The 24,576-nt window shown below is 39.6% G+C and overlaps 1 protein-coding gene and 1 long non-coding RNA gene across 8 annotated transcripts in view; one reads left to right on the top strand and one right to left on the bottom strand.

The window, feature by feature from the left end:
- Positions 1-23,569, bottom strand: part of LOC141378670 (uncharacterized) — a 34,070-nt gene extending 10,501 nt beyond the window's left edge. The window contains exons 1-3 of the long non-coding RNA XR_012393840.1: positions 23,475-23,569; positions 23,083-23,154; positions 8,680-8,899 (exon numbers count right to left, since the gene is read on the bottom strand). This is a non-coding gene — a long non-coding RNA (uncharacterized lncRNA). The remainder of the gene's footprint in view (positions 1-8,679; positions 8,900-23,082; positions 23,155-23,474) is intronic.
- spred3 (sprouty related EVH1 domain containing 3) lies at positions 3,469-17,956 on the top strand. 7 transcript variants are annotated; one of them, XM_021467687.2, is made up of 6 exons: positions 3,469-3,576; positions 8,395-8,560; positions 8,698-8,866; positions 12,358-12,419; positions 12,773-12,922; positions 14,868-17,956. In XM_021467687.2, exons 1-6 carry the CDS (start codon positions 3,470-3,472, stop codon positions 15,834-15,836), a joined length of 1,623 nt encoding a protein of 540 aa, XP_021323362.1. In that variant the 5' UTR covers position 3,469; the 3' UTR covers positions 15,837-17,956. The 7 variants fall into 7 exon arrangements, with proteins under 7 accessions (XP_021323362.1, XP_073785559.1, XP_073785561.1 ...); XM_073929458.1 differs by having other exon boundaries at positions 12,763-12,922; XM_073929460.1 differs by having other exon boundaries at positions 8,395-8,568.
- Positions 23,570-24,576: the final 1,007 nt, after the last annotated feature.

Raw genomic sequence — 24,576 nt, 5'->3', positions numbered from 1 at the left:
TGGTTCTAGTCCTTACCGGGCCAGCCAACGTTTCTGTGCGGAGTTTGCACGTTCGCCCCGTGCTCATGTGGGTTTCCCCTGGGTTCCTCCCACCGTCCAAAAACATGCAACTTAAGTTAATTGACTAATCCAAATCGGCACCATAGACATGCTCCTAGTAAGTAGTTTTCTCTTAAGAGCAATCACTCAATCATTAGCAACTACAGCAAGGGAGTTCTCGAGATCTACCTGAGCTTAAACTACCGTTTGAAGGCGAGAGGGAGCCCCGGGCTCCAGGATCTTATGAGCTCAGGGCTCTCTCCTGGGACAGCATGCCAAACATGCTTTATAATCAATCATCAGCTAAGTGTGAACTCTTGAAAATAGAAAATAAACATACGTTTGGCTAAATATCCAGTTGCAACATGTACAACCCATCTGACAACTTTTAGCTTTCACAACATGTTTGAAACCATCATACAAAACAAAACTAGAGAAGGCACATTACTGTAATTCAATCTTTGACTCTGACTTTTGCTGAATGAAGCTTTTGGGACAAATAGAAAGTTCTCAGGAATATGATCACATTTAATTTTTTACACAACTATATGTTACATAAAATATATATATTCAGCTTAAAAGAGATTTTTTTTTTTCAAAATGCACTGCAAGTTAAGAGAATATGAAAAAAAAACACCAATAAACTAACAAACCGATAAAGATGCTTTCTCAATATGTCAATCTGTAATTTTCTTAACTTGCAGCATGTTTGAGCTCTCTCAGCCACCATAGATTTTTGTGATTTTTGATGATGAGAAAAGGAACCTAATGTCGATCTTTATGAAGTGTGAATATCACTAACCTACACTACCTGACAAAAGTCTTGTCGTTGATCCCTGTTGTAAAAGCAACCGATAATAACTCGACTCATTCATATGGGACCATGGTTCTTGCTTTGTTTAGAACTTCAGGTCAAATGTTTTGATTAATATATATTAATAAATTATAAACCCCTTTTCAATAACTAATTGCAGATTACACTACCTGACAAAAGTATTGTCGTCGATCTCAGTTGTAAGAGCAACAAATAATATCTTGACTTCTAGTTGATCGTTTGGAAAAGTGTCAGAAGGTCGATTTTTCAAAGGAATCATCTGTTGAACTGCATCTTAATCAAATACGGCATAAGACCTGGTACCCGCATGAACTCAAGATTCTCACAGAAGTCAGTCAAGTTTGGTGAAGGAAAAATCATGGTTTGGGGTTACATACAGTATTGGGGAGAGCAAGAGATCTGCCGAGTGGATGCCAACATCAACAGCCTGAGGTATCAAGACATTTGTGCTGCCCATTACATTACAAACCACAGGAGAGGGTGAATTCTTCAGCAGGATAGCGCTCCTCATATACTTCGGCCTCCCCATTAAAGTTCCTGCATGCAAAAAAAAGGTCAAGGGGCTCCAGGATTGGCCAGCCCAGTCACCAGACATAAACATTAGTGAGCATTTTTGGGATAAGGAGAAGGAGGAGGCATTGAAGATGAATCCAAATCTTGATTAACTCTGGGAGTCCTGCACGAACGCTTTCTTTGCCATTCCAGATGACTTTATTAATACGTTTTATGATTCATTGCAGAGATGTCATCACAATATTCATTGTTTCTCCACTGCAGCACGACTTTATATTCTATACTGTACATTATTTCTGTTAGTTGACAATACTTTTGTCTAAGCAGAGTCAGACCTTACTGTCCTAATTAAATCATTAAAAAAATCAAGGCATGATCATATTTTATTGTGGTAAAATCAGCGTAATATAGAGGCCTTTACCTTTCATATAAGCCACTTCTGATACCAAATGATCAACTAGAAGTCAAGATATTATTTATTGTCCCTAATGACTCTATTGTTATATCATGTTTTCTATTTTAGATCAGTTGGTGTATATACAAAAAAAAATTTCAATAGCACATACAATGTTAGAAAAAAAAATCAAGATTATTAGTTTTGATCCTAATGAGAAAAAAAAAAAAAAAAAATATATATATATATATATATATATATATATATATATATATATATATATATATATATATATATATATATATATATATATATATATACAGGCCTGTAGCCAGCGAGGATTCGGGTGGTTCAAAAGACCCACCCCTCAGTGACAAAGGTCCAGAATTTGTCTCATACATGAGCTCATTTGCTCTTTTTTGACTGCTACACCATCATGAATTGTTAAAATAACACATTGAAAAAGGCTTTAAGACCAAGCTGAATCATCTGTTGACTGTCACATCAGTGTGACTTCAGTTATACAGTTTTGTACAGGAGTCCAACATCCAGTTGTGCAAAAACATATACCATGGGATGTTACTCTTGAAACAAAAAATTATCAATAAAAAGGTGTGAAGCACCAAAAGTGGCTTATAAAAAAATAAGTTGAAAACTAAAATGGCTTTTGTTGTTATCCATGAATATTCAAATGATTTTTTTTTTTATCAGAGAGGCTAGATAAATTATCAAGCCCAAATATGGAAGCTCAAATTCTGACTGAGGAATGTTGAATGTGCTGGCCAGTTTGTTATTTGCCTATAAATGCCTATGTTAGTAGAACATACATTAAAACGATCAAATGTTATAGAAGAAAAATATTGATTAAACAGAAACTATGACCAAAATAAAGAGTATTTCTCAATAATATCTGTTTCAGTTTGCCGTTAAGAACAATGAAACAAAAAGATATATTAAAACTTTTAAGATCCATCGCATTATTATTCTTCCGCGAGTTATTTTTGATTCAAAGCGCGCGATTAAATTCGCGCGCAAACATTCATTAGTCAAATGATGAAGTCTTACAATGGACTTTGAATTAGTTAAGCACAGCCTTGTGTTGTACTCAATGTACTTTCTCCAAATGGTTGAAAGGGGGCGAGTCGGGCTGTTTATTTGAGTAATAAAGGCTCGACGCTGGCGTGGCTGTTTATCAATGGTGGGCTATCAGTGAACATGAATGGGGAGTTGGAGATGAATGGAGGCTAGCTGCTGTGAGTTCTGTCATGGCGTATAGAGCTGTAAGGGAGCTGTCCGAGGTACTGAAGCACAATCCATCGCGGATCTGCACCTTATCAACCGAGTTTCAGCAATAATCACTGCTAATGTAAACTATTGATCATTTCCTGTCGTTTAAATATTTCTGACACTAGTAGTCACTCTGGGTTTCAGATGTGTCAGCGGTGACTGGATCGTGTATGTGGTCATTTACAGAGCAATTTCGCGCCCAATGTCCTGACAGGCACAAAACTGGACCGATGCAGCTCCCACTCGGGGACACTGTGTCCATCCACGAGTGTGTTTAATACGAGCGTGTGAGAACTGCTGTAGACAGGTAGAGAGAGAGAGAGAGAGAGAGAAACAGGGAGGGAGTGATTGAGAGAGAGCGAGAGAGGAAGGGAGGGAGGGAGAGAGGGAGAGGGAGGACGATGATGATGCTGCCGGTGGAAAATGGCTGCTGCATCCTCGAGCCCATCCGAAACCATATGAAGGTGGACAGAGAAAGACAAGAAAATGAGAGCAGCGAGCACAAGGAGTGAGTGAAAGAGAGACTGTGTGCGTGCGTATGTGAGCGAGAGTGTGAGAACGCGCGCGCGTGTGTGTGTGCGCGCGCGTGTGTGTGTGTGTGTGTATGAGTGTGAGAACGCGCGCGCGCACGAGTGTGTGTGTGTTCGGTAAGAAGGGGAATAAAAAAGACGAGAGACCGGGGGGCAGCCAGCTCGAAGCGGCGGGCAACACCGAGCCATGGAGGGCGAGTAAGTCCATGCATTTTTATTTGAGCAGAACAGACTGATTGATTTGAAGCACCTCTAATGGACTGTAGGATGCTCAGAAACACTATTACGCAGCTATGGCTATCAACACTGTACACCATATTCTCCATATACATCCAACATTTGATGAATAACGCCAGTCAAAGGGCCTCATAGGCACTAAAACGCCTTCAATGCCGCGTGAAAGACGAACAGGGTGCAGTAAGGGACGGCTTTTTGTCTCGAGGATGATGTGTGTGGAGGCTCCACGTATAACCACCAAATACATCCGTGAATTATAAAACGTGTCGTTCAGAAATCGACGAAATATGGCGAGATTTCTGGCGTCGGAGACACACTGGTGGGATGGAGGCGGAGAGGGATGCTTTTATCAACGCGTCTCGAGTTTCATTATGATTTTTAAAGCCAAACTTTATGAATGAAATGTGATTTTTCTCTCACCCCCCCTCCTCCTCTTCCTCTTCATGTCTCCCCCTCCCCCCAGCGCTTCTCTTCTTCTTCTTCTTCTTGTCCATATCCTTCTTTCACCCACTCATCTGCCCATTGAATTCGCCCTGCTGTGGCTTAAATTTAATATATTTATATATGTGGCTTTATTCATTCATAAAACAGCGGGATGAACGAATGAGTGCGCGTGAACGCGTGTTGATCGGTGCTGCGACGGCTCATAATAACCGATACCGTTTAAAATCACACAAGTGGGGCTGTGAATCAAAATGGATGTGATTTCATAGCGTTTATTGTAATGGAGCTTGTCGGACTGGAAAGCCGCTATGAGGGCCTTGTATGGCGAATGGGCGCGTTCATTGATACATCTCAGGGAGGAATATAACTCTTCATCTCCCACCCTCTCCCTCATCATCTCCACACATTTCGCTCCCCTCAGGCCATTCATTTATTTACGATTTCTTTCTTTGTGCAGCTCACTCATATTAACATATGGAGCCATTGTGTCCTTTGTTGTTTCATGTGGCTTTTACTGTAAATGGGGAAAGGCTAATATCAAGCACTTTCTATGGAGTGAGCGATGGCTGTAAACGCTTGTTCCGTGTGCGCGCTGAAAGTGTGATTAGATTTTCCTCGCCCACGTGACCGTCCATTAAAAAATCGCGCTGTTTCCTCTCATTGTTATAATCGTGCTTCACTGTTTATATATTCTTGACAGAACCTGTAGTTTATGGAACACACAAAGCACACATGGCGTTGTGACTTGAGGTCATTCATTCTGTTTAACACAATAAACCAGTCCTCGCCACCACACCACACCATCTTGTCTCAAGAAGTCAAGTAAAATTGTGCTCCGTCTAGTTAAGACACTTAGTATTTACAGCTATATATATATATAAATAACATTTTTTACTATATATATATATATATATATATATATATATATATATATATATATATATATATATATATATAGTAAACAATGTTGTGTTACCTGAGATAACGTTGAAATGGATGTCACACCTGTCTCTGTCACAGAAAGCCGGGAAGCGGCCCGCCCTTTTTGGCGAATCAGAATCGTTCTCTTATACCTGTCAGTCTTTTTGCAAGTTTGAAGACATATTGTGGGCGTGGTTTTTGCAGTGGGGGGCGTGTCAAATTTTGTAGCCATGTAGCCAAAAGGAAATCAATTATGGACCTTTAACATAGACTTAAAATTGATCTTATTTACTGCATGTTTAATGCATGCTACGGGTCAAATGCCTTGGTAATAGTTTTTCAAATTGTAATAACTTGCTCGACCTCTGAAAGGTCTTTTCATTTTGACTAACATCATCATTATGGCGTGGGCAGGGGGGAAAAAAGCCAAATGTTTCATCCACTCCCCTCCCGTCACGTGTCTGCTGCTATCTGTGAACATCACATGAGACATATTTTTGCAAATGATCGTGAGGTGCTTATTTCCTAAAACCCTGTTGTCTATTTCCAGAGATTGTCTATTAAGGCATTTCAAGTACTTAATGATAGTGCTTGGTATTTAATGCTAATAAAAAAATCTTGTAATCTTTTTTCAAAATGTTCATTTCCTGAAACAGCATTTCTTTTCATGATGTCCAACCGCTTTATCATCCATTTTCATGATCCAATAAACAGATAAAAACTAATGTCCCACATCACCTTTTTCCCCTCACAGAATATTCAGTTTCACTTGGAAATACGTGCAGAAAGATTACTGAAGCAAAATGGGTTATGAACGTCATAATTTCAGTGGCCAGTAATGGCTCTTCCTCCTCGTTGTATCTGTGTAATGCAGCTAGGGGCTGTGCAATATGACAATATATATCGTATGGACAAAATAATAAGTCTATCATTTCATATTATGCTCAATCATTTATTCCATAGTGTCACAAAACACATTGTTTACAGTACTTTTTCATGATTTATATGAGTGCAATATTATAGACCCTTATGGGAATGCAGACAGAAAGTTGCAATCTTGAAAGTACAATGTTTACATTTTGCAGTTTATTTAGCATTATTTTGCACATGTTGGACATGTAATCTGCAATTAGTTATTAAAAAGTGTTTCATATTTTATGAATGTTTAATCAAAACATCTGACCTGAAGTTCTAAATAAAGCGAGAGCTATGATTCCATATGAATGAGTACAATTCTGAGTATATACTTTAAAGAGCCCCTATTTTTGAAAATGAGCTTTCATGCAGTGTGTAACAGCCATAAGTAGGCCCACCCGGAATCTGTGCGCGCAGAATTCCGCAGGTTTTTAGCCCATCGTTAATTCGGTTTATTTACTTTAAGTAAATGTGTGTAAATCTATATTTGTTCAGTTTTTAATTAATTTCACTAATTTTATTGACTAATGTGAAAATGTACATCAGATTTATGTACAATGCAGTTTGTACAGTATTATTTTCTGTCTTTTAGTAGATATATTATAAGACAAACTTGCTTTATTTACCAAATAAAGTGAATCTAATTGGATTAGCATTTTAAACATTAAATAAAAGTTAAAAAGACTTTTTTTCATATATTAAGGTTTTAGATATGATTCTCCCAAAATAATTCAGCAGAAATCCGCAGACTTTTACCAAAACTCTCAGCAGAAATAGCAAAAAACGTCCGCAGATTTCATCTGGCTCTAGCTATAAGTGAATGAAAACATCAAGCTGAGGTTTAAATCTGAAAGTGCACCGTGTTTAAAACTATTGATTCTTAAGCGAAATAGTCGACTAAGAGTCGAATAAATGAATCTCTTGGGTTCGGATCTTGTCGGATCTTCGGATCTGATCATGACATGAAGATGAGGATCACTGACATATGGAGATTCGACTGTGGGGAATAAAGGGTTAAAGTTTATTTTTACAACAATACCACAGTATAGCCAACCTAAGTCTGTTTGTTGCTGTCGTTTTTTTGATTTTTGATACAATAACCTACACTGCAACGCGGGATTCGTCAGTGGTTTGTTATTAAAGGAAGGAGCAGCAGAGACTATTATGTATGGGACTTTGTCAAACTTTGAAAGGGACTTTGTCAGTAACTGTTACAGTTCATATGGAGCAGTTTCTTCTTCCTCCAGATCATAACATGTAAGTGTATTTGAAATGGTTGCCTCGTTTGTTGCCTGTGTTGTAACTTGTACTTGCTCCTCACGGCTTGTAATGACTTATCAATTACAGATCAGTGCTTGTACTGTATCTCTCAGGTTAAATCTGTATGGGGTTATTTACATATTGCGTCCAAAACCACGTTGAAAATGCGTCACGTGCTCTTCCTTTACAGATTTAATTTTGTTTTCTGCTGGCAATTCTCTGCCGTTTGTCTTTGCTATGGCCACCATCAGCTCTGCATACACATGCAAGTCGTGGTCAATTTTAAAAATAGCTCAACTTTTGCCACCGTGTGGATTAATATTGAATGTGTGTCATTGTTATTACATGAGTTAAGGTTTAAGAGTACAGTAATATGCTGGTGTTTAGCTGCATTGCTTTAACACACTCCTGCATTAGGCTCTCACATACTCTGCTACTTCATAGCTGTGTTGGGCGTTTCTTTCTGTCTAGCACTGAACCCAGTCAACCAATCACAACAGACTGGGTCATCAGACCAATTAGCATAGATTAACATTGCGTAAAAAAGAAGGGTTTGGGAACAAATGAATCACTGAACGAATCATATGAGGGTCGTTGAGATAATTAGGTAAAAATAAATGCATATTATAAGACAATGAAAGTGTTTTTTGACCTTGCAGCCTGTTGTTGGAAACTTTAAAAAACAAAATATAAAATTTCATAATGCAAAATAGGGGCTCTTTAAAATGTAAAAAAATAAATCGTCTTTAACATGTGGTCAATATATTACAACTATCAACTGACTGATATTTCATTAACGGTACTACATCGTGATTTATATTGAGATTTTTGTCATATTGCCCAGCCCTAAATGCAGCCCTTTCTTTGTCAATTACCTTTACCTTGCAGGTATTTCAAGATTTTATTCTGATGCTTGCATTTTTCCTCTTTGTCTCAAAGTCTATGTTTGTGTGTGTGTGTGGGTGTAAGTGTTTATGCTAAGCTGGTTAGTGCACTCACTGCTTTTACTTCCCTAACAGTGTGCGTGTCCGAGCGGTGGTGATGACACGTGACGATTCTAGTGGTGGCTGGGTGCCCCTTGGAGGTGGCGGCCTCAGTCATGTGATCATTTGTAAGGGGCGGAGTTCTGAAGGTCGTGGGCGGAGAGAATACGTCATACGTGGAGAACGGCTACGCGATCGAGCAGTGAGTGTGTGCGTGTGTGTTCATGCCTGTTTTTGAGTGCGCTGAAGTTCCCGACAGTCCTGCAGTGTATTTGTGGTAATTTGGTAGTCGCCCTCATATGTGGCCTTCAAGTGACTCACCTCTCTGTCTTCATGTAGCCTGTGCTGGAATGCGCCATTCAAAAGGGTTTGGTCTACAATAAGGTGAATCCCATCTTCCATCACTGGCGTGTGGAAGAGAGGAAGTTTGGTCTGACCTTCCAGAGTCCAGCTGACGCCATCTCCTTCGAGAGGGGCCTTCAAAGTGTCCTTGAGAAGCTGGACAGAGGTAAAGGAGCAGGGGAAGATGTTCAGCAGGAAGCTGGAGTGAAAGAAATTATTGAACGCTAGATTAGATTTGTTCCCACCAAGCAATTCGTTGTTTTAAAGACATCTAAACATAGACTTGGCTACAACAAGGCTAAATTTGGGCTGTCAGTAAAAATCTAATAGACGTCTAAGAATAGCCCAAAACTAGACTGATCATCGAACACACCGATTAGACAGACTTCACATGTGTAATCATTCATTCCTGTGTATTTGATGAGTAGTCTAGTTTTGGGTTATTCTTAGACATCTATTCGATTTTAACTGACAGAATTAGCCTTACTTTAGCCAATCTATCTATATTTAGATGTCTATTAGACTTCTTTTAAACACAAAAAATGCTTGCTGGGTTGTGGCCTTTAAGGGTGTGTTCACACTTTGCAGGTTTTATACCTCTGGTGCGATTACTCTTTAAGTGCAGTTCATTGAAAGAGAGCAAACTCTGCCATCTAAACTTTGGTTTGCATCAAACAATGGGCACTTTATCTTGGTTTCACATTACACAAATGCCAACATTCAGAAATTCAATATATCGTGATAATAAACATGTAAAATATTGATATCATGGGCACTAAATACCGCTTCCTAAGAATATTCACATAATTACGATACTAATATTGTCAACCATGTTGCCTAATGCAGTATTTCTCAACCACGGACCTGGAGGACCACCAGCTCTGCACATTTTCCATGACTCCTTGACCAAACACACCAGATTCAGATTATCAGCTCAGAGACTAAGGCCCAATCCCAATTCTACTCCGTAGCTCTTCCCCTCAACCCTACCCCTCATTTTGCGCGTTCATGTGAAAGGGTAGGGATGTCCCAATTCTCTATATCTTAATGGCGTAGGGCTAAGAGGAAGGGGTAGATAGCCCTTCCTATGGAGATTTTTCAGGACCACACATGAAACCAAAGGGTAAGAAAATTTCCCAAAATACACCAGCCACAACGGCAGGATCGCTGCACCCGGAAGTCAGGAAATGCACAAAATAGTATTTTTTTTTTGTCATTATTACGAATTTTTATAACGAACAAGCACGTTTAAATATATTCATAACCGCATTCGTGTTTTACTGTCATGTTTTATAATAAAACAAATGCTAAAACAAATGGTAATGACATTTTTTCAGTGTCTGCTATAATGTTAATGTTTTTTTTTGTGCGTTTACATTGATGATTATGGCCACTGTGTGAATGCACAGTACAGTTACGATCTTATTGCCACATTAGATCTTTATGATAACATAATATATGCCTTTAGTGATTTCCTGAAGATAAGTAATAACAAAAAATTACACAACTGGAGTAACTACAGCAGTCGCGATCATCTGATCTCATATGAAGCAAGAGATCGCAATGACATATGATGCTGTGTGCAGGTGTTGTAGTGCTGTCCCATTTCTTAGGGGTAAATTTTGAAGCCCTTCCCCTTCACACTCGGTTTTAAGGGCCAAGGGGAAGGCGTAGGGGTACAAAAGTAGAATTGGGATTGGGCCTAAGGGTGCTTTCACACTAGCACTTTTTAGTCCACACCCGGGTTCGTTTGATGTCAGATTATGGTACGTTTACCTATTGTAAACACTGTTTCTGAACTCAGGTGCAGATCCACGAACCGTACCCGAGTCCACCTGAAAGAGGTGGTCTGGGGTATGGTTCTATTCTAGTATGAAAGCAATCTTACCAAATAACAGAAGTGAACCGCCAACAGTACAACAAACTATCGCTTTCATAACGTTTATTCATGTGTGTTTGTGTATCACGTACTGTACCTTGGTGACAAGTGGGATTGAGCCAGGGCAAGCACAGAGATAATGTCTGCTTGTCTTCTCCAAAAACAGCTTCTGCAGACATCGCGTTATGTTCGGAACGTTTATAATATTTTTCTGGGAGATGGACGCGAGTTGCTTTCTGTATGTTCAAAGCCAAAAGATTCAGGAGAAGAACGACAACCAGTGCGTCTGGTGTGCTACCACCTTTAATTGTTAACAATTAATAGTTCAAAAATAATTTTTTTCACATGTTATTCCGGCCTACTACTTAATTTATTCTGTATTTATAGAGCTACAGTACATCCAGTGTTCGGGAGTAACTAGTTACATGTAACGGCGTTATCTAATTTAATTACAAAATAAAAGTAACAGTAATTTGTAACAGTTACTGAGAAAAAATTTGTCATTAAATTACAGTTACTTATGAAAATGTTAAAGATTACAAATGGGGTTACATCTAAAATTTTTCTTTAAAAATCTGGGATATATTGAATAACATTGATCTGTTGCTTGTTGGTCCTGTTTTTGATATGCATAATGCCGTCTGCTAAGGCCATTTATTAAAGCGATGCTATTCTGATGCTTTTGATTTACGGCGTCCCACAGGCATTAATCCTGGGGGAACATTTCCCTGGTTTAAATGCTTGAAAATGATTTTGTTGAAAATGTCCATTAGAAACTTAAAAGTAATCAAAAAGTATTCAAATGTAATTAGTTACTTTACTTTTATAAAGTAATCGAAAAGTAGTGTAACTTATTACATTTTAAATAGGGTAATTTGTAATCTGTAATCGATTACATTTCCAAAGTAACCATTCCAACACTGAGTACATCAACACTGCAATAAGACTCTAATAGTTAATATTAGTTAATTTAACTAATCTGGCAATGAAAACAACAAACTCTATCATTAATGGTAGGTGATGTTAAATTTGTACTTAACGACTAATATAGAATTTAAATCGTAGTCAGAATCTAAAGCCGCGGTCACATTGCACTTTTCGCCCTATAGACTTCCATTTAGAAGCACACGAATGCGACAGACCAAAAACGCAAGCTCGTGTGACAAGTTTTGCAGTTCGCTGCATTGCAAAGTTCAAGCTTGGTGACCTGCGAAATCGCATCACGTGACTGCATGAGACCAATCGAAGCCCAAAACATGACCTCAGACAGAAATGTAAAAAAGGACCAAGGGCTCACTTGAAAGACGTGACCATATAAGGACAGAATGCTCAAGCATAACTGGCTTGTCTCGTTATAATCTCGACGTTGCTTATTGTGGCTCAATATACAGTCGATGTCTGTCTGCTTGCAGAAGATCAACATTTGTGTGCATGACGGAGGAATTACTGAATCCCTTACACATTTTGATAGGGTCTTTACAAGATAACTGATGAAAAAATTAAATAAAGCAACATTATAAAATATACAAATAGTGTGTTTAGATGAGCACACAACATAGATTTAGTCTTTAAAATGACAAAACTTTATTAGGACTAAATTAATCCTTCTTTGTTGGTCCACACCAAAATGAACCAAAAGAACTGTAGGTGTGAACACACCATCATCATGGTGAAGATGATGATGCCATGCAGGGACAGTGCTAATGTGAACTCTCATTTTCTTTCTGGTAATGTATTCACAATAAAAATTGAACATTAAAAAAAAAAATTTCCTGCAGGATCTGACTCGCCATCCTCATCGACACCAGAAGAGGGCGACACTGAGGATGACGGTCAAGCAGTGAGTGTTTTTCTCATTTTAAACTGCGTTATATTGTGTGCCTACATTCCTATGAAGTCATCATAGATTTTAAAGTCAACAAAATCACAACTGACTTAATTAATTTTCCTGTTCCTGGTCATTTTAAAGAATCCTGCCTTAATTTTGTAGTATTTTCTGACAATAATGTAGTTGGCTTGGTTTCTTTTCGCTTTATCTTGTCAAACCAGATTTAAAGCCTCACGATTCAAAGCCTCATAAATCAAAACCATTCAAACTCCATCAGTCATCTCTGTCATTTTCTCTTTTTTTGGGTGGTGGTGGCTTTAGCATTAGGTGGTTCTGCATGTTTGATGACTTGCAGTCTGTCTCAGTCTCATACAGGGAGTGAGTCGTCATCCAACAGCAGAAAGGAGATGCTGCCCAAACCCATTACCATCGTGACCAGCGAGTCCTCCTCCACCTGTTTTGTGCGCCCCTCAGAGGAGTTTGCGTACGGGAACAGGACACAGACCCCGGCACAGGTAAAAGATTCCCTTACCATTTGATTCCTTTTGAATTCAGTGGATTGATTTCAGTTCATTGGTTACTGGCATGGTCACTTTAGAGAAAGATGCCACAGATGCCATGTTCTTAGAAATGTACTATGTGCAGGCACGTGCACACATAGGGCTCAACCTGTGCAGTGCACATGCCCTTTTTAGTGTTGGATAGAAAGTGCTCTTCCAAAATGATCAAAAGTGCCACCGCGACGCGGCACACCCTCGGACCCGCTCTTCAATAGGCGCGAGACAACACCGCTCTTGAGTACGCGCGCGACAACACAGCTGATCAGAACGCGCGCGACAACACCGCTCTTCAGTATGCGCGCAACAACACCCCCCCACCCCCCCCCCCCCCCCCCCCCCCCCGCCCCCAACCACTTCCGCCCCCCGGTCTTTCAAAGAATTTATCCTGCACATGCCCTTTGGACGGTCTCTGCACGGGCCTGACTATGTGTATCCATGTTCATATCTAACACTTTAAAAAAAAAAGTTTTTTGGTTCCCCATAAACGTGAACATTGCTTAAAGGGCCATGACCCCAACCCCCCCCCCCCCCCCCCCCCCCCATCTCAGCAGGGTGTTTTCACACCTTTAGTTTGAAAAAGTGAGAAAAGTGGGGAAGTCAAGCTTTGTAAAGTGGGAGTGTCGAGTGGCGAAAGAGAGAAGGGTTTGCTTGAAAAGGGGAGTTTCAGTACATGCAGTCTGATTTTACAGCGGCAACACAGACACAGGGGAGATAGAAAGTGACTACGTTTACATGTACATCAGTAATCGAATTATTTCCTTAATCTGAATAAGACAATAATATGATTAAGGTGTTTACATGAGTTGCTTTTTGAATGTTTCTTTCATGATCCCGTTTTACATGTTATAGCACACAATACGATTAACGTCATTGCATCACCACGCTATCCACATTTCCTCTGGAGTTTTTATGTAATTTCGGGTGTTTCATTCTTAATTTGTCGACTTTAACTGTAGTTTGGCACTTTTACTTTCATTCAGGAACATTTCATGCATGTCCACGGTGACAAACTAGATATTGGATGCGAGGAACTGCTGGAAGAGTGTTGTTTTAATGGAGTTTTTGATACTGCACGCCGTATGGGAGAAAACAAATCCTTCTGCATTTCTCTGTAGATGCAGAGACTCGATAGGTGCAGAGAATAGCGTCAAAAAGCCATGTGTCTATAGACTATCCTGTTCAAAATGTAGTAACACAATGGTAATAGTTTGATTAGGTTGTTTACATGTATACATTCTGAGAGCAGCAATTACAGCAGAGCTTTCAGTCCGTTATATTGTAGTGATGTTAACTGTAACAATATATTTTGACCAAGCTATTTCTTTAAAAACTGAAAGAGTTCTGCTGACGATACTAACCAACTTTGTCATCTGAACAAACATAAATAAGGAATTAGGCATGGGACGATAACCGTTTTCAAGGTATACCGCGGGTTGGAAAAGTCAAGGTTTTAAAACCGTCAAAATTTTCTGTTATACCGTTCCTACAGTATATGTAAGATAGTTTTCTTGAGAAAAGATATCCAAAGATTTAGCGAGGTAGTGAGACAGACGGTAGCGAATGACGGCATCGTCCCACTTGTTAGCTCTTTTCTGTTTTTTTTATTGTGGGCGTTTCGCATAGTTCGGTTGCGCAATTGAAATTGGACAAAAGTGTGCTCACTTAATTGGCTTGTAAGACTGTGACACAGACGGCAATCATGCATTTGTTCTGGATGGGGGAAATTAAATAATATTTATATTTTTCATGTCGCAGTCACTTGCAATTAGCTAATTGCAATGCTTTAATTCGTGATTTTGATTTGATGTTGATTAATCGCACAGCCCTTATTTGAGTCACTGAATGTATGAACGGTATTGTAATCACATTACATTTAACCCTCACTCTTCTCCTACCACAGATCCACACCCGACCTTCCCAGCACCAGCTCACCCAAGTCACAGCTGTGTTGAACCCTCCGTCGCCCCCTCCACCCCCTCCGGCTCCTCCGACTCCTCCCGCAGCACCCCCTGCAGCCTCTCCTCTCTCTCCGCTCTCGCCCACCATCTCCCTGCTGGAGGAAGGGGACCTCCGCAGCCTGGACCCCTGCAAGGACCTGTGGGGTACGCGTGGCTATGAGGACTATCGTCGCGCAGGTGCTACACGGACCAAGGTGGGTGGGCTGACAGGGGGGGTGGTGGTGGGTGGCGGTCAGGACAAATCGGAGCTTTGCGTGGTGCGCTTCGAGAAAGAATTGGCAGGCGTGGGCACCACAGGCTGCGAAGTCACCGTCATGCTGGACACCAAAGGCTCTCAGCGCAACTCTTCACCCACCTGCATGCCCAACGCCGTGCCAGGGGTGCCGTCGGCCAGCGGCTCCCCGCAGGAGACGGGTAAAAGCTCGCCCTCTCCCTGCTGCATCCACACCTCACTCGCCACGCCCCGCTCTCGGACTCGCAAGCGAGGGGCCGGCGGAGGGGAAGCCATCTCCCCTGACGACGACAGCTCCTGCCCGCAGGGCTCCTCTTCGTGCTCGTCGCGCTGCGTGTACTGCCGCTCTGTTTTCAGCGCCTCCGAGAATGGACGGGGCCGCTGCCGGGACGCTCCCGACCCGGCGCTACACTGCCTACGACAGTGGACGTGCGTGTGGTGCGCGGAGAGCCTACTTTACCATTGCATGTCGGACTCTGAGGGTGAGTTCTGGGAGCCGTGTTCATGCGAGGACTCGATGGGTGGCCGGCCGCACCCGCTGTGCTGTGCCCGCTGGATGGCGCTGCTGGCGTTGTCTCTTTTCGTGCCCTGCATGTGCTGCTACCTGCCCCTGCGCGCATGCCTGCGCTGTGGGGAGAGATGCGGCTGCTGCGGAGGAAAGCACAAGGCCGTGCGATGAGGCCTGACTGGGGGAGGGCGCGTGGCCGGGGCTTATTGTGTTGGGGACAGGAGCACAATGACGAGGAACAGCCGTAGAGCCAGATCTCCTACATAAACCTTCATGATAATATCCTCCCCTCGCCCCCTCCGAGGCCGTCTGCTGCATTCCGCTCTTTCTGTTCTCTGCTCGGACCCTTCACGCTCGTACCGGCATTGGGTGGATGCATGGGTTCAGGGAGATTGCTCTCTGATTTGCTGGTGGTTGGAGTCAGGGGTGGGGAGTGAATGGGGATCAGTGACATGTAAACAATTGTTAGTTTTCTTTCCTCTTGAGTTTCTCTTTTTAATTTAGGGAGAACATATGAGATGAAAAATGTTTATAGCTATGGTTATCAGACCTTTTGGAGTTTCTTATTTTACTTGAAACTATTGAAAGATATTTTTTTGCAGTTGATTTAATGAACACACTCCCCTTGTACCTCTAAGTTACTGATTTTTACCTCAATGTCCAGAGAAGAGGAAGGCAGATAGAGAAAGAGACACTTATTTCGGAGGACTGTGTGCTGTGGTGAGGTTTTGTATATGGTCTTTGCGATAGGTTTTTCACGCATGTTCGACTAGAACATATTTGTGAAGGAGAACATTTTGATGTCGTACCACTTTTAGTTGTTCAGGAACAGGGAACGTGAACGGTCTGATCGAGGGCAGTTTCACCAAAACCACCAATTCACCACATGCCGACACACACATACATGCTCATTCTTCTGTCAAGAGTATAGTATAGTATTTTACTTGCCAACAACTGAGAATGTTGCCTATATTTAATGTATAGACCAAAAAAGTGGAGAGATAATCTAGACCTGAATCTGCCGAACATTTGCACAGCAAATGTGAACTGAGGCCTTGTAATGTAGTTGTACACGCCACCAAAAATGCAGTGCAATTAGTTATTACTCAGAGAGGATTGTTGTGTGTGACACAACACTTTATCTGTTAGTATGGCAACAAGAGAAGTACTCAATCATTAACTAAAATGGGTTACGCTGCACCTCCTGTGGGCTTCTGGGTCATTTCATCTGAGCAACAAAGCCACAGGACAGTTTGTCTGTGGAGCTGTGCGGGCAGCCCCGCCCACAGTGAAATCCTTTTAGTCTAAACACCTCAGCTGTGTTCTGATTGGCTGTGTAACAGTATATTTTTGTTCTCACTGTGTACAGACAAATAACTTGACACTAAAAACTTCTTATGATGAATAATATAAAGCATTTAGACCAATCAGTTCAAATGCTGCCTGGCATTAACGGTTTGGACCTCAAAATGTTAAGAAACATTGCTTTAAGATATCTCAAAGCTGCTACTTCAATGCCCTCTAAACATGTTTGTACCTAGTGCTAGTGAAGAGGAATCAGACACAGCCCTGTAGTCAATTTTTGAGTTTAAACGCCTCCGAATGATATCAGTGATGGGAAAACTTATGTCCACAGAGTTACAGAGGAATCAGTGTTGTATTAACTGCTCATTAGAGTCACTTTAAAAGAAAAATGTTTTTACAGCAGGATGAACCACCGAACCATTCACACATATGTTGTATATCATCGTCCATTTGGACTCATTTCAGTTTGTCTTCAAAGATGTGAAAACATTTTCTCACACTCGCACATAATCACTCACTCTTTACGGGCGGAATACTAGACATGAGTAGAGAAACACAAAAGACCCAAAAATAGCACTGGAGAAAAAGAAGAGAGAGAGAAATTTGAGAGACGAGACCACCCTTGAGGGCCCTAGTCATACATCCTATTAATAAATGTGCCTTTTGATTTATTTAACCAATAACCTATAATTTCTAAGTAACGACGTACCTAAATACTCATTTTCTTTTTCGGGTTGTTTATTTCTGCCAATGTGCATATTTTAATATGTATGTGTCTATTAGTTTGAAAAGTAATCAATGGAAAATATTACCTGTTTATATATTTATTGAGATATTTATTCTAATTCTTTATTTATTTTTGGAGACGGGTTTTTATTTTCTGTGCTGTCTTACTTCTCTGACTTTGTGCCAATTTGCTGCTTTGAGGTGTTACATATCGTGGGTTTGTATCATTAATTAAACCCTAACTCTATATTTTAATGAAACGTTTGCACTTTGAATCATGTTTGAATGCGATTGTGTATGTATACTAATATTGGGACAATGTTAGTTTGTGTCCATTCACAATGAAATGGGGTGGGTGAAATAACAGGAGTTTTCTGGGAGAAATAACAAAATGGGAGGGTGGCAGGAGTCGGGTCTGAAGTACAGGAGACTCCCGGGAAAAACTGTGTTGGCAGGTATGTTTTATTGTGACCCTGTTACTGTTAAGATCCCCAGCGATATAGCAGTTCTTATTGCTGGAGAACTACAAATCTCCCACTGATATGAAATACAAACCCCATCATGCACCCCAAAATGCGGCCACCAGATCCTTTGTGGGACTCCATAGATAATTACATTAGATGTCGCCTACGCCATTGGTTTCTATTGGAAAGAATGCGCCAATAGAGCCGCCATTTTAGTACAGGGTAGCAATCCTTTGAAGTTAATGTGGGACCGAGGTGCAGTGGAGGACTAGCTATTCAGAGTCACACATATATAGAAATATCTATGATCGGGAGTCTTCCCGGTGGTCAGTATGCAAATATTTTTTTAATTACAAAAATTATTATTTTACATCACTTTTCTACAATGATGGATAAGTGATCGCACAGGCTTTGTCGACAAAGAGCTTGTGTTTGTGTGCATGGAAATGCATTATCCACCCTCCCAGTTAAATTTGATCTTATCCATGTCCTGAAACACACCTCCTCTCCCGCTTTCACTTTTAATACTATCAGAGGGAGCAATTCGTTTGTGAACGACTCATTCACTTAGCCCCCAATAATACAAGTTTCTGGTACCGCAGCATCTTGTTGTCATATTTAATTTACATTGTTTGCTGATTTTATTCAACCAAACTAGCATATGCCTTGAATTTAGTGTGAGTTGGTGCTACTTTGCCTTATGGTCAGTGCAGTAAGTGACTGTATTATCATCAATTACGTTACTTGTCTAGCACCAAAGTTCGTAACATACAAAATCTTAAAAAAAACAAATCTTATCTATGAAATATTATGCTTTTATGCTTTGTTTTCTTTGTTTGCTCGTCAATACACTGTGTTAAAGTCCAGCATCTTAACATTGGCTTTAGTCTTGACTTAGTGAGGTTGAATGACATTTGTCCTGGGAGCACTGTATCAATGTGGCGGCAGTATTGACACATGCTCAGGGTTCGTATGCGATATCTATTATATATATCTGTGGTGAGACTCTGGAGCCCGCCATTCGTGGAGTTCATGAGGGTCTGGCACCCGCCATTAGGGGTGCATGCTGGGATTTGTAGGTCAAATTAGTTTGGAGATTTGTAGTTCTCAAAGCGATCTGCAACTGCTAGATTGCTGGTGATCCTGACAAATATTAATCCCTTCCCAGTGAAGTTACAATTCCTTCCATATCCAATCAAATTGACCCAAGCATATAAATAACTATTTTTTGGTCCCAAACGCATATCATATATACATTATCATATGATAATTTGACTCCAAGTCATGTTCAGACATTACAATCAAAGTTTTGGGGAAACAAAATAAAGCTTTTTTAATTATCACACACACACACACACACACACACACGCACGCACGCACAAGCACGCACACACACACACAGTGCAGGTGTGTGTGTGTGTGTTTGTTTGTTTGTATCTTGCTGAGTTTATTTAGCAACAGATGTTCAATGTCCTTCAACTGTGTTCTGAATTGTGCCACGTTTTTTACATATTTGTTTTCTTTTTAATGAACAAAAACTCATCACTTTCTATTCATTTTAATGGGTCAAACTGACCTGCAAGTGAAGGATGTATTACTATTTTGTTTAGCAGGCACAACAGCATTTGAATCCAGTATTTCATTGTGTTTTAAGTGTAACAATAGCTACAAAGTCTTGTCATTCTGATGAATACTTTTATTTAAATGAAAAGAAATTTCTTTTCAGAGTTTCAGGTTTAAAGGGATAGTTTACCCAGACATTAAAATTCCTTACCTCAACTTCTGGTGAAACACAAAATAAGAAATTCTAAAGAATTTTAGAAACCAGCAGCCATTGGCATCCATAGTACAGGAACTAGTGTTGTCATGATACTAAAATTCAATACCAATCGATACTGAAATTTGAAAAACGTAAGTTTCCCATTAACATTTGAGCGCTGTTGAACGCATTCTTAATCAGCGCTGATTTGCCAATGTGTTCACGTGCTCAACAGAAATGACTGTGATTGGCCGTGAAGGTCATCAGTTCACTGAACTCGCAATAACCACAAATACAGGGACACTGGAGTGTTTTAAACCTGTAATCAAAGTCCCTTTAAGGCAGGTAATTTCATTCAGCAGCATCTTTGAAACGCCTCTCGGGCAGTATGTCCGGGCATTCTGTTTGAATGGGGAAACATCAAATTCTCTTAAACTACTAGCCAAGCTTACGATTAAATTTTATACTATGAATAACCAATAAAATTAAACAACTGTCTATTTAGTTTCATTTCTAAATGTTTGTATCGCATTCTCCCCCAGAGAATTGTCATTCTATAGCGATCGCTGATTGGCTCCTGCACTAGAAGGCGGGCTTTATTTGCCATATAGCGATCGCTGATTGGCTCCTGCACTAGAAGGCAGGGCTTCATTCACCATATTGACAGTTACACTTTTCCCCATTCAAAAGTATACGAGTGACCCGTCTTGTGTATTCTATAATATTTGTTGTAATTCATCTGCAGACCGCTCGTATGTCAGCTTATAGACAAACCAGCGGATCGACGTGACTTTAAAACCCTCCAGTGTTCCTGTATCTGTGGTTACACCAAAGAGCTTAAAATCACCAAGAGGCGACACTCCATGGAACGTTCCACTGCAACAGCAGCTCCCAGCAACAGCCCCACAATTCTGCCATTTTGGATTAGAAGCGATCAGCTGTCCATTGGATCCTATTGCTGTCGGGATGGCAAGCAGCAGCTTTGTTTTTAATCTATTTATATATTTAAAAAGCGCATTAAAGCGGAAATACAATCTGAAAGACGACAATACAACACTTACTATCACAATCATCAGCACATTAAATAGTTTATTTTACAGACTTATAATATGCTGTTGTTCTATTGGAATTTTCATTCCAAATGGCTGCCTCGCCATCTAGTGGCTGTTTCTCAAATTGCACTAGAGTGTCGCCTCTTGGTGATTCTATGCTCTTTGGTTGCACTCAGTAAACAGCGGTTAGTTCAGTGAACTGATGACCTTCATGGCAAATCGCAGTCATTTCTGTTGAGCACACAATGGCTGTTTCTCAATTCCAAGAACCCAGAGAACGGACTTGTGTTCTTGTGGAGAGCGGTCTTGCCAGGTGTCCTCGGAAGAACGTCGTCAGAAGACCGCGAGGTCAGAGAATGCGTCTTTTGAGAAATGAGATGCTGCGTTCTTCCTGATGGTCACTTGACCTTCACATATTTTAAATGGTAAATAATTTAAACATTACAGCATTTATACAACGATTGATTGTTTTTCCCCTTTTCAAAATATATACTTTCCATAAAAACATTATAAATATACTCTGCACAATATAAATAAAACAGATTTTAATACGAATTTCAGCAAACAAACACCCTTAATGTGTTTAATACTTTATTAGGATGTTCATGGTAATGTTTATATTCACTGTTTCATTTAGGGAAACTCCTGAAGTAAATAAGTTATATCACTGAATTTTAATAATAAATCCAAATAAAATGCTGCGCTTCCCACCTCCAGTCGCTATGACTTCTGGGACTTCCAGAGCGAGTTCGGTGCTCAAGTCTGCATCAGTGCATCTTCGATATCAAGATCACATCCGGGAAGTTTTATGCGTCCTCTGTATGATGACGACGTTGCACGAGAACACAAGGACGCAAGACCGCTAAAGAACGCATATTGAGAAACAGCCAAAGGCAAATCAGTGCTGTTTAAGAACACGCTTAACAACCCTCATATATTAGCAGAAGATGGATGTTTTTAAATTTTCAGTATTGATTGGTATCGAATTCCAGTATCATGACAGCACTTTTAGGAACAACAAAAAAAAAAATACTATGAAAGTCAATAAAAAGACCACAAGGTAAAAAAAAAGATAAATAGAATAAACTTGTACTATTATTTAATTACTTACCTGCACATCTCAAGATGGTCACTGAAGTTCAGGTCAACTGGTGGTCAATTCATGTGAAAAATTAAGCCTACTTTTACTATTCTTGCCTGTTGAATCTTGTCATTGTCATTCTGGAATATGACAATAGGATACATCTTATAAAAATCGATCAATTAGGGTTATAGGATACAAAATATCAAATGAATATTTCTTAATTATAAATATATCATTTATTTGTTTATTTAATTTTATTTTTGAGATTTATAGCCTTATTCATTACCATCATTCTTTGTGGCATCTCAAAGGTACTTTTGGAACTGCAAAAATAACACCTAAATAAAACAAAGGGGAAGATGTTTTGAAGAAAGCTAAAAACCTGTAAACATCGACATCCATAATAAGAAAAACAAATACTTCCAAGTCATTGGTTACATGTTTCCAACATTTTTCTAACTGTCTCCTTTTGTGTTTAACTCATAAAGGCTTGAAACAAATAAAGGGAGAGAGAGAGTAAATGATGGCAAAATTTTCACTTTTGGGTGAACTATCCCTTTAAAATCTGATTAACTGGTGGGCACCTGAAATCAAGTTCAAAAGGATCTGAGATTTGTGACATGTGTTATCCTAAGTGAAGTAGCAATCACAAAACGGAAATGCTGTGGTCATACAAGGGACGTGGTAAGCAACAGTCCTCAGGTAAGATTTCAACAATATTTAGTTTGTAAGTGTGCAATGAAAATACCCCTCGCACCATTACACTAATACTAGCCTGAACCGTTGATACAAGACGGATGTTCAAGCTGTTTACACCATCTTATCCTATTCTCCGAATGTCCCTGTACAAAGCAAGACTCATTAGACCAGGCAACCTATTCCCAATATTCTATCATCAGTTTTGTTAAGCATGTGAACTATTTTTAGCTGAGAAGACAGGAGTCAGCACTATCTGAAGCTCATTTGCTTCAAGAATTTGTTGTGTTGTGTGTTTCTGTCCTGCAATAGGTGTTGTTATTTGACTTACGGTTGCCTTTCTTCAAGTCTGGCCATTCCTCTGGCATCAACAAGGCGTTTTCATCCACAGAGCTGCCACTCACTAATAGAAAAGTTGTTTGTGTGTAAAAAAAATATTTTTGAAATACTCAGACCAACAACTATTTTATGTTTAAAGTCACATTTTCCCTCTTATTCTGACGCCTGTTTTGAACATCAGCAGATAGACTTTCTTTCGCAAGTTACAATTAACGTTAACGTTACAGGGTTGCCATATTTTCTTCAACAAAATGATGCCAGCAATATCAGAACTCAAAATATACCTCGCACATTCGTAAAGTTTACATCACTGTATGCTTTATAAATGGTTTCTTTTATGAAAATAACTAGCAATTACACACATTTTGTTTTCATAAAACATACCTTTAACTTGACAACTCTTTATGACTTTCGTCGTGCGTTGGTCCAGTGAAAAACGTTAGAGATGCGGGCGCTAGGCGGGAAATTCAAACATGTCTATATTTCAAACGACTCTAGCGGAAGTGAACGATAAGCTTTTGAAATAAAGCTTAAACTAAATATATTACAATCTAAAGTAAACTTTTACGATATGAATTAAATTGTAACTCAACACACATTCTTCTGTATACTTTTATAGTTATGTCTCTGCCAAGCTGTTACCATAAAAACAACACACCTGCACCACACAAGTGTGCTCGTGTTTCATTATAATTCGTAAAATATACATCTAGTAAAGTAAGGAAACCAAATAAATATAATCGCTGAACAATAATATAAAATTAATCCCTGCAAATGGTTAAAAGTAATTCCACGGGTAAACCACGAATTGGCAAATCTGCTGACTCAGGCTAATAAAGTAATATCCGAGTAAAGTTGAACAGGTAAAATATATCCCTCTGGAGAGCACAGATAAGACTATGGTACTTTTCACCTTGGGAACTTAAAGGTCCCCACAGGCAAACCTGTTTCTAAACCATACTAAATGAAGTATTTAAATGTAAAACTGCATATTGTTTCCTGTCAGGGGTGGATACTAGACCACTTCAAAGTTGTCATGTCATTGGCCCATGAGCTTTTCTTGCTTGCTAACTATTTCATAACTGAATCAAAAGGCAATTCATCTATAACTTAATGTTTTACAGCTATCATAACATAATTTGTCATTATTTTGGATTTTCAGTAGCTATAGAAATAAAAAAATGTAAAACAGGAATAACATTGGGACCATCGTTTTTTTTTACATCCATCTAAATGGTCTATATATGGTTTGTACAGTAGAATCCTCATTAAGTTTATGAAAGTCCCCACCAGGATATAAAAATAAGTGTGTGCTTTAAAGAACAAAGTTATTTATGATTAAAATTACATAAAAATAAAATCATATATGATTTTAATAGTATAGAATAATAACCACAATGTTCACTAGATGGAGTCATTTGTTTTAACACACTTACTAGTTTTGTCCACAAGAGGGCGCATTGCTCAATGTAATACAACCTCAGGA

The sequence above is a fragment of the Danio rerio genome, chromosome 18 (assembly GCF_049306965.1).
Source record: "Danio rerio strain Tuebingen ecotype United States chromosome 18, GRCz12tu, whole genome shotgun sequence".
Classification (NCBI taxonomy): Eukaryota; Metazoa; Chordata; class Actinopteri; order Cypriniformes; family Danionidae; genus Danio; species Danio rerio.
Note: the sequence above shows the minus strand (reverse complement) of the source record. Positions and strands in the feature narration are given on the sequence as shown.